The 10,042-nt window shown below is 49.6% G+C and overlaps 1 protein-coding gene across 34 annotated transcripts in view; it reads left to right on the plus strand.

The window, feature by feature from the left end:
• The window catches only part of PLEKHA6 (pleckstrin homology domain containing A6), a 133,239-nt gene extending 126,708 nt beyond the window's left edge, over nt 1-6,531 (plus strand). For 33 of the 34 annotated variants that reach the window (XM_088801743.1, XM_088801754.1, XM_088801741.1 and 30 more), the window contains 2 exons: nt 1,897-2,020; nt 2,675-6,531. In XM_088801743.1, coding sequence (XP_088657869.1) covers nt 1,897-2,012 — 116 coding nt within the window. In that variant the 3' untranslated portion in view covers nt 2,013-2,020; nt 2,675-6,531. The remainder of the gene's footprint in view (nt 1-1,896; nt 2,021-2,674) is intronic. The other variant, XM_088801747.1, reaches the window with a different exon arrangement.
• The last annotated feature ends 3,511 nt before the right edge of the window (nt 6,532-10,042 follow it).

The raw sequence follows: 10,042 nt of genomic DNA on the forward strand, positions 1-10,042 counted from the left end.
GTTGTGCACAGTGTGTATATTGCAGTGTTTGTGAACATCTGTTTGTGTGTGCGATTTGGGGGAAGCACAGTCTCATGAATGTGAGTACATGTGACCCATTATTTGTGCATGCAGATGTGGTAGTGCTTGTGAACACACAATTGTAATATCACATCTGTCCAGCACATACCTGCTGCATGTGTGAATTCTAATTATTTCAGGGGGTGTATTCCTAATATATATTTCTCTGCCTTCTTAAAAAAATTATAGTTAACATAATTAATCTTTCTTGCTCTTGCTCCTTTAAAGTCATTATATTATAAACACCCTTGTTTTGCTGACATCTGTTAAAGGGAGGCCCTTAGGGGCTGTAATGGGCCCAGGTCTGTTTGTATCTGTGTTAAATGGCTCCCAGTGGTTCCACTTCTAAAGTTATTACGTCTACTTTTTATAGAAGATTTTCTTTCTTCATTTGTGCCTTCTTATAGATGTCTCCATTCCTTTCTCTCTTCAAATTTTTCTGTTTCTAATCGCCCATGGGCTAGAAACCCGTTAGTCTACACCTAGTAGAAGTGTGTGTAGGTGAGAGTCACTGGATCCCAGGGCGCTCTTCTCTGAGTAAATTGTAAGCGCGTCACTGCGTGTACATGGTGACATCTATTTGGTTTCCTTGACATGGTCCTTGCTTAGCTTTTGGGGTTTTGACTGTTTTAGGAGCTGAGGTTGCCAGATAACTAACCATCATGATATAGACATGCACATGAATATGTGTTTCGAAAGCATTTGTGAATATATTTGTATGTGAAGTTACAGGGGTGCTGGACCATGTGGAAGAAGTGCACAAACACACACGTGTGTGAGTTGTGTGCCACGAGTGTAACGATACAGTGTTGCCAGATCCCATGCACAAAGTCTGTAGTGTGTGTGGGCAGACATGACTTCCTGCCAGCGAGAGGGCACTGCCTTCCATACATGTGTGGGTGTGTGTACATATGCGATGGCCCTGCACTGGCCCTTCTCTTGCACACAGGACAGGAAAGGTGATGAGGTCCCGGCACGGTGGGAGCAAGGGAGCAGGAATTTCAATGCCAGGATCCCTCTACTGGGGGAAACAGTGTGACCCTGGCTGAGGTCTGGTTCTTCTCTGAGCACGAGTGAGGACATCCTCGCTGCCCTCCTCCTGTCTCACAGCTGTGCGGAAGGTGACCCAGGGCATAGAGCTGAACCCTAACAATACAATGCCTGTCTCATTGCTCTCAACATGGACTAATAATGATAATAGAGCAAAATCTCATTAATTCAAAGTCACCACTGAAAGGTTTGTAATGATGTTTTCGGGGGTGGATGAAAGTTTGCCTTTCCTGGACTGATGCTAGAGGTCATGAGTAACAGTGTCTCTGAACCCTGGAGCCTAGGTTAACAGAACTCACTTTCAACCTGTCAGAAGCCTGGATTGGCGTAGTGATCACTTCATTTCAATCTAGTCATAAATGGGGGCCTTAATTACTTGGATTACTGTGATTTTACTGCACTATTGATCATTATTATAGTGCTCTCACCATGGATGAGGTACCATCCCCCATCTTGCCCACAGTAGTGGAGAGGTGTGTGAACCTTCCTCCCCATGGTCTGGATAGGAGGGGAGCCTTCGGCTCAGAGAGGCCGGGCCTTGCTCACAGTCACACTGGATCTCAGCAGAGCCTGGATTCGGCCAGGCCTCCTCTGGGGCCCCATGCTCTCCTCCACAGCACCTGGAACCAGGTAGGCTCTGCCTCAGCTTGAGCAAGGCCCCAGGCTCAGCTCTCCTCTCTGCTTGCCTCCTGCCCTGCTCCCTGCCCACCGGAGCAGGGCCTCGGCTTCTCACACCCCCCACCCCACCCCACCCCGATTCACTTCCCTGTTCATTTCTGTTTCCAGTGCAATGTGCCACCCCAAGCCCTCCCACCTCCCCTGCTTCCCCGACTCCACCAGCCAACCCCCTATCGTCTGAATCCCCACGGGGCATCGACAGCAGCCATACCATGCGGGTCTGAGCTCTGACGTAAGCACTTTTCTACTGTATTTCATCCACCCCAGGGAGTGGGACCCCTGCCCTCACCCACGTGGAGCCGTCTGTACCCTCTCATTCTGGCATTGCTTCTCGCCTCATCCCCAGTGCCTCATGCCGCCCTTTCTCCGCCATCCCGACGCTTGAGCCCCAGCATCCCTGTGCACTGCTGGACTAGGGCTGGCTGACAGGGCCGCTTCTTGGACGCTGCAACGCCAATGGGCTTTGCTTCTCCAGAAGCAGTCAGGGAACAGCGCTGAGGCCTCCCTTGCCTGCCGTCAGGAGGGAACTTCCCTGACACCCATCTCTGTGTTTCCTGTTGGTCAAGCCTTCCATCTGTTGAGATACACAGCAGTGCTGCTTCAGCAGCCCCCAGAAACTGTTTCTCCCAGATCACTCCTAGATGTTATCGTAAATTAAAATAACAGCGGAATCTATAGCCAAAGGCTGGGTACCTTCCTTACCCCTAGCGTACAGCCGCTCAGTATCAGGCAAGTGGAGAAGCACACTGACTTCTAGTCATTTGTTCCCCTCTGTCAGGGTGAAGGAGTAGGGCAGGTTTCCACAAGGTTTTCAGAAGCAAAGGAAGGTTGTTTAGGGTCTGCTCCTCTGTGTAGCACTTTCTCACTCGATTTCTCTGTTCTTTAGTGCAAGCCCTGGCCGAGGCCAACGCTGTGAAGCTCCACAGAGCCACCTTCTGAAGCCCTCCTCTGCCTGCCTGAGGTCCTGGCCCCACGTTGGCCCCAGCCCCTGTGCTCCCATGGGCAAACGGCAGGGAGCCCGGCTGGGGGCCAGGGATTGCTGCTGAGAGGAACATGGATACCTCAGTGTCCACACACCCACCACACCTGGCCCTGAAGCCCTCACTAGACAGACGGTGGTCCTAGGCCAGAGCCCAAGATGATGGGGTGGGGAGCACCCGGTTTGATGCCTGGGTCATGGGGAGCCTAGGCCTGACTCTGGCTGGGGTTGTGACGGCCCTACTGGAATATTTCCTGATGGAGAAGACACTGTGGTGGGGAAAATGCCCTGGGCTACCGTAGGTTAGGACTACAGGTGAAGAGAAGATGGACTCTGCCTCTTCCAGCCCTTCTTGACACCAAGAACAGCACCTGCCATCATCCCCTTCCTCCATCAGTCCCACCCTAGTGCCCCAGCTGTACCCAGGGCTTTGACACATCTCTGCTTATCGGTGCTCCTTTGGGGTCCAGTGGAGACTGACCACCCTGCTTCAGCCAAAGACAAGATGACACAAGATAGGGAGAGGCTCCTTGGCTCCCAGAGGGGACAGTGCTGGCTGTGGATGGATAGCAGCAGGTCTGTGCAGTGTCTGAGGGGAGGTTGAGAAAGGGGAAGGGAGAGGAAGGGAAAGAAGCAGAAGGACTCATTTGTAAATCAGAGAACAGAGGTGGAAAAGGGGGTGGGATAAGTTTCCCAAGGTGGAGCCTTAGCTTGGTGCCAAGTAGAGTGCCAGACTGTCAGTTCTGTCCCTCCCTCTTCATCCCCAGGGTCAAGGGGCCTGCCAGTGCAATGGCCCCAGGAGGACCCTCTGGCAAGCACACAGTGGCCTTCAGCTAAGTTGTTTGGCAGGGGGATATGGGTAGGGAGTGAGGGGGCTGCGTAGGACAGTCTAGGAGACAGACAGTACTTAGTAGATCTGGGCCTGGTGTCTGCCTCCCCTAGTGGGCTTGGGACAGAGAGAACGACACAGTGTGGTCAGCCTTGGGCCTTTCCTAACCACTTTCGTGACATTTTGTTGTCTCACTTCCCCCTGGAATGTACTGTGAGCCAACTGAGAGTGAACCAAGCAGTGGGGATGCAGTCTTAACCTGGGAGGCCAGATTCTAAACCCCGCCCCACATCCCAGGCATCCCAGATGAGGACCAGGCGAGACGATGTGAAGGACTCCCTTGTAGCTTCTCTCTTAATGCACCTACCCAGGAAAGCCAGTCAGGGAGTGACAGCCAGCTCATTCTTGCTCTGCTCCGCCCACCTTGAGTGAATGCAGCCAGAAAGGAGGGAGGGGAGAGAGTGCAGCTGACAAGCTGGCCCCTAGGCCTTCTGTTTGCCAGAGTTGCTGCCCCAAGACTCCAGCAGCCCCAAGAACAACTACTTTACCTTCCACCAATTCTTCTCCACTCGCTCATGGTTGGGGCAGTTACTGGTTCATATGCAAGTAAAGATGGCGGTTCATTCAACAAATATTTATCGAGCACCTTTATGTACCAGGCACTGTTCTAGGTGCTTAGGGTGTTCTCCAGCTCCTGGGGCATTACGGACTGGGGAGAGTCTCCTTGTCTTCACTTCTAGCAGGTTTTTTGAACATGACCCTTAGCTGCATTTCCCACCTTTAGCATAGCTCCAGCTGTCCTTTCTCCCCCACAGACTGGCAGGTGGAGCTGGCTTCCAGGTAACCCTCTTTGTCTTTCCCCACACCTTTCTCCATCCACAAGACACAGATTTTTCGGGGCCTTCCATGCCTTCCCCTTCCGTTGTCTGTTTCTCCTTTTCTTTTAAGTGATAGTTTTAAAAATACATGTAAAATACCAAGGATTAATGTATGCACCTCTGTCACTTGTCTCCCACGTCTTATTTCATAAAGCTGGCCCTTTATGTTGCTTTACATGCCTTAATATATGTTTTATGAAGATTATGCATATTATAGACATATATGTAATATATTTGTTTGTTTGGATGTCCCATCCTTTCCTGGAACTCCTGCCCAGGCCCATTTTCTCTCCTTTATTTTCCACACCATCCCTAGCATGTTACGGCTGTATCCCATGCCTTTTGATCCAAAGAAGGGGAGAGAAAAACTTATTTTGAGACAGATCTATTTTACGCTTTTGTTATAAAAGCAAATCTATTTTCAAAATGTGCAACGTCTGAATGGAATTGGCGAGCGACATGAGACTGGGGTGGCTGCCTCTAGGTCCAACCCTCCACCCTCCCCTCTTCCCCAGCAGCACCTTCCTCCCATTGCCCAGTCTGCAGAGGGCTAGTCCCCAGTGCTCACCCAAAGAGCATCTTGCCAGAGCAGGACATTCTCTTGGAAGTCGTGGTCTAAGGATTTGATTGCACTGTCAACTCTTGATGACCCCCTAGGATTATCGGATATGAATCCTCTGTAAACACATGTGCACAAAAGTACACCCATGCAGGCACCTTCCCCCCCCCCCCCCCCCAACGCACGAAATGCTCCTGGACCACCTCTCTCCACCCTGCTGGAAATGGCAGCCTGTGCCAAACAGCACCAAGAATGTCAGCATGTTCCTTGATGGACCCAGGATATGGTGCAAATGCCAATGGAAATTATTTGGGATCCCTGGTTCTTCAGCACAGATGTATTAAGTTCCTTGGACTTCTCACTCTCCTTTCCATTTGGACCTTCTCTGGTCTGGGTCACATCTGTGGCATCTGTTTCCCTCTGGGGCTATTGTTAAGGGCCCTGCACCTCAGTCTGGCATCCACACTGCAGAGTCAGCTTCTGGGCTGAGGAGAGTCCCATGGACAATGTAGCATCTCAGTTTTGCCCCTGAAAGCCCCAGGACTTTCCTCTGACTGGCTGTCACTGGGACACCAAACTAAGCCAGCTCAGCTTTCTAAACTGCTTATCAACTGTTAAGGTGGGTGAGGGCTCTCGCTCTGCACAAATTCGGGCAGGATGGAAATCTTTTGTCCAGATCTGTAGTCCGGGGTTTTGGAATCTAGCACAGAGCTGCTGGCCAGCATTGGACGGCTGACCTCCCAACTTGACACTCAATGGCCCCTGTTCCCAGCCTAGAGCATCTTGCTATGAATGAATGGTGCCCAGGTGGAGGCCCGGGGCTGAGTAACCCATCTGGGAACAGCCCTGGTTACTAATCTAGAACCTTCCCAATTAGCATATTACCTCCCTGATCCAGAACCAAGAGGCTGCAATCAAATATTGCTGCTGTCACTTCAAAGGTTTTCTGAGGTTGCAAGCTGTGCACATTTGCTCTCCTGCCTTGGTGAGAGGCATGTTCTTGGGGCAGGACTGACTATAGCAAGAGGAAACCAATTCCTTTCCCCTTTTAGAACCCCCCGCCCCCCACCTGGATGCTCTTAAAACTAAGGAAAATATGAAATATACACATATATATATATACACACATATATTTATGCACATACTGGGGCCAATCTGATTTGCTAGTATTAGACAATAAACCATACAAGGAAATGTATGATCTCAGTGTCTTTATTCAGTATAAAAGTGACCTTAGAAGAAGAGTTAAGGTAAGATAAACAGAGGGCATCTCTGTTAGGGGACCAAACAGCTATAGCAGCCTCTTCGCATCTTTCTAGCGAATGAGTCTTCTCCCCTGGGGGGGGGGGGGGCATCCTGACTGATAGGCGAGATTTTGGATCCCCCTCTCAGCAGCATTCTTTTTAGATATAGATACTGAAGAGCCCCCCGTGAGCTCTGCATTTGTATCTTGCAAGTTTGTATAAACCCAATACAGGAAATAAAATGGTTTGTCTAAGTAGTGTGTCTCTTGCACTCTGTGTCCGTGTCTGGCTGTGGCTGGCCTTGGGGTTCGTGGCAGTTTATAGGGGTTCTGGGGCCAGGCCTTCTGTAAGGGCAGAGCTGGGTTTAAAGCACATGCACCATCAGCACCAATGCCCCACCTCAGGCTGCACATGTCAGCCCCCATTCCAGGCAGCAATCCCCGAGTTCTCAGAAGAGTGACACCGCCCTCATGACTCAGGCCATGAGAGTGTGCTGCCAACACCATGGTCATCTTTTTGGCCCAGGTGACCCACGAACAAGGCTTGTCCCAAGGTCCTGTACAATGGGAGTACAAGATGCTTCAGGCCCTGGAAGCTTCCCCTGGATTTGGTCTCTGAGACTGAGGGTAGGACTAGGAGAAGAAAAATAATTTCCAGCCTTTCTCGATTACTACATGGTGCCCTGTGTTTCTGTTTTAGGGTATAAGGTCTATGATTGCGGGAGGAGAGGGGGACGCATCAGAAAGGCCACACAAATTCTTTTCATCCAAGCTCAATGCCTTTGTTTTACTTTTCTTGGCAGGTACTCAGTGGTTATCAGTTGGCACTCAGTGTGAAGGATTTTACCAGAACTGCTCAATTTGAAATCTTTCTGTAAAGAATAAGAATTAAGAAGCCCCATAAAGTCTGTGGGGTGGAGCTTAGAGAGAACGTGAACACAAGATAATGGCAGTCCTCAGCTGGACTCCTGCAGGATGTCCGGGAGAGATGGAAGCATTAATGGTTCAAGGAAGAGAAGAAAATTGAGAAAGAGGAGATGGGAAGGCAAGCTTCCTCTAAGTCCTGATTTTGCCTTGGTCTGGTTCTAATGGCTCGATTTGAATGCTGGACACCTGTCCTAATCCCTAAAGGGCTAGTAGAGTGGACACAAATAAAGTGACTAGTTTTTGGATTTTGTAACATAAGAGCTATAAACACTGATGTCCTTTGTGAATAAGGGAGAGTTGGGACAAGATGAAGGCTCAACACAGAGGCCTTTTGGCCTGGGGAGGTATATTGGGGAACTTGTCAATTTCTGGCGCTGAGGCTGGGTCTCTATCTGCAGCCATTTAGGCCAGAGCCTTGGCTTGGAGAGGAGGTGGGATGTGAGAGCACAGAGCACCACAGGGAGTGGCTGTACCCACGAGCAAGGGCTGGCTCCTGTCCCAGGATGATGGCCACAGGTCCCTGTGTGCTCTGCCTCCCAGCCCAGAGCAGCTCTCCAATGCATCCATGGAGCCAGGCTGGGCTGTAAAACGGGGTGGTATTCAGGAAATGTAAATGAAACAGCAACCAGCAGAATGCCCTTCTAGGAGTGGTGCTCGGTAACTGCATGGTCATTTATTTACTCTTAAAGAGAGGCATATCGGTGTCAGAAAGGCAGCCAGGCTGCTGCCAGGGAACTGGGGCCTTGCTGCAACCCCTCATCTCTGAGCCTCCAGTGCAGAACTGACCCCCCCACATTGCTGAGACTGATGGGAGAAAAGGTGATGTCAAGCTCAGCTCCTTGCTAGCTGCATGAAGATTTGCACAAGTCAATAAATCCAGGAGTCTCACTTTCCTCATCTGTGAAATGGAGACATTCATAGCATCTTATGGCGCTCTCAAGAAAGTCAAATGAGAAAATGGAAGAAAAACACTGTGAAAACTCGAATTCACTTACAAATGTGAGGAAGTGGTGGTGACACAGTGTAGGCCCCTCAGCCGCCTTCAGGGGAATGCGGGAAGAGGGAGAATGTTTCCCAAGCACCCCCTTCACTGAAAGCTGTCACCAGGGCCTCTGCCGTTCAGCCCTGAGGTGTCCTTCCCCTCTCCACTTCCCCAGCCCCAGGGAGTAGTGCACTCCCCCCAGGCCCTCCCCACGGTGACCAGGCCGTGGGCTGCATAGTCTGAGGATCACTTCCGGCCTTCCAGGGCCTACATCCTCCTCCTAGGGCTGTTCCTTCAAGGGGCTCCTCTCCAGAAGGTGGACTATGGACAACCCCTTGGGCCCGACTCTGGTACCCAGTGCTGCCATCTGAGAACATGGCCAGGAGGGCTCAGTTTCAGGAGAGTTCAGTTCAGACTTCACAGGTGGCCTCCATGGCCCGGGAGAGAGGTGTTCCAAGCTGCTATTTTATACCCCTGTGGGAGCAGTTTAGAACCACCATTTAAGAGAGCAGAAGTCTTTCATATAACAGTTTTTTATAGTATACTAATAATAGTAATTTAATAACAATAGTAATTATTGTAACTATGAGAAGAGTAATAATAATGGCTCATTAAAGTGTTTACTATGTGCCAGGGACCCGGTTCTCTGCCCTTCACCTGTGTTTATTCACTAATCCTCATTATATCTCTATGTGAAAGACACTGTTATTATCCAAGAAACTGAGGCACAAAAAAGATAAGTAAAATGTCTAAGGTCTCACAGAGCTAGAATGAAGCTGTGAGGACAGAGCCAGGAGTGCAGTTTCCAGGCTCTCGCCCTCACGTGGAAAAGTGCTCACTCGGGTAGTAAATGGCCATCAACTGTGATTGGATGGCCATCAGCTGTGGCTAGCTGGCTGTCAGTTGTAACCAGTGAGCCATTGGCCACTAATATAACTGCTGTGGCTATGCTAGCAAAAAATGGGGGGCTAGCAAGAAGATGGTGGCTGAGCTAGCAAGCGCAGATTGCAGTTAGCATGGTGGATTGCAGTTAGCAAGTGAGGTTGGTTGGCAGAGAGAAGTGGACGGCAGGTTGTGGATCGTGTGGCACCTGCTTCCTGTGTCTCCAACCCAGCCACCACCGAGAATATAGTGGTATGACTTCCCTATCTATGGATCCGTGGGTGTTCCTTTTTGGCCTCACCATGTCCTGTGTTCTTATGTGGGGAGTGGGATCAGAGACCCCGGTGCATGACACTGCATGACTTCTAGAAGCCCAGGGTGCTCTGACTTTAGAGCCCAAGCTCTTAACATACTTATGGTTTCAATGAGGGTGATACCGCCCCCTAGGGGGAAATTCGGAAATTTTCAGGGAAACAAGTTGTCTGGGTGCTATGGGGCAAACCTTACTGGCATTTAGTGAGTACAGGGCACAGAGCAGATTTCCACAATGAATACTTGTCCTCTGTCTTGCACAACTTTTAAATGTGCAAGTGGACTACATCCACGACCAGTAGAAGTCGGTCCCACTGTGATTCATAATAGTACTAAAACGTTTTTAAAAGCTTCTAAGTTTTTTTTATAAGTTTCATGAATATTAATAACTCAGTAAATTAGGAGACGGTTATTATGGAGAAAAAACTTAAATGGAATAAAGACATTGTCTCAAAATTATTGAATAATCTACTCTATTGTCTACACAATGTGTTATAACATTTCAGCCCTGTATGTTTGGTTGAAAACAGTTCCAGGGCAGTAGGGTCTTACTGAACAAGCAAAAAGACTAACTAAATATTTAACACAGGAGACCTGAGAGGACCAAACAGTATTAAAGCAAAGATGAAATGCAGGGGATCTCATTGGGTCTCCTTAATAAAT

Source organism: Rhinolophus sinicus, chromosome 11 (genome assembly GCF_057876585.1).
Source record: "Rhinolophus sinicus isolate RSI-liver-muscle chromosome 11, RSI-T2T, whole genome shotgun sequence".
Lineage (NCBI taxonomy): Eukaryota > Metazoa > Chordata > Mammalia > Chiroptera > Rhinolophidae > Rhinolophus > Rhinolophus sinicus.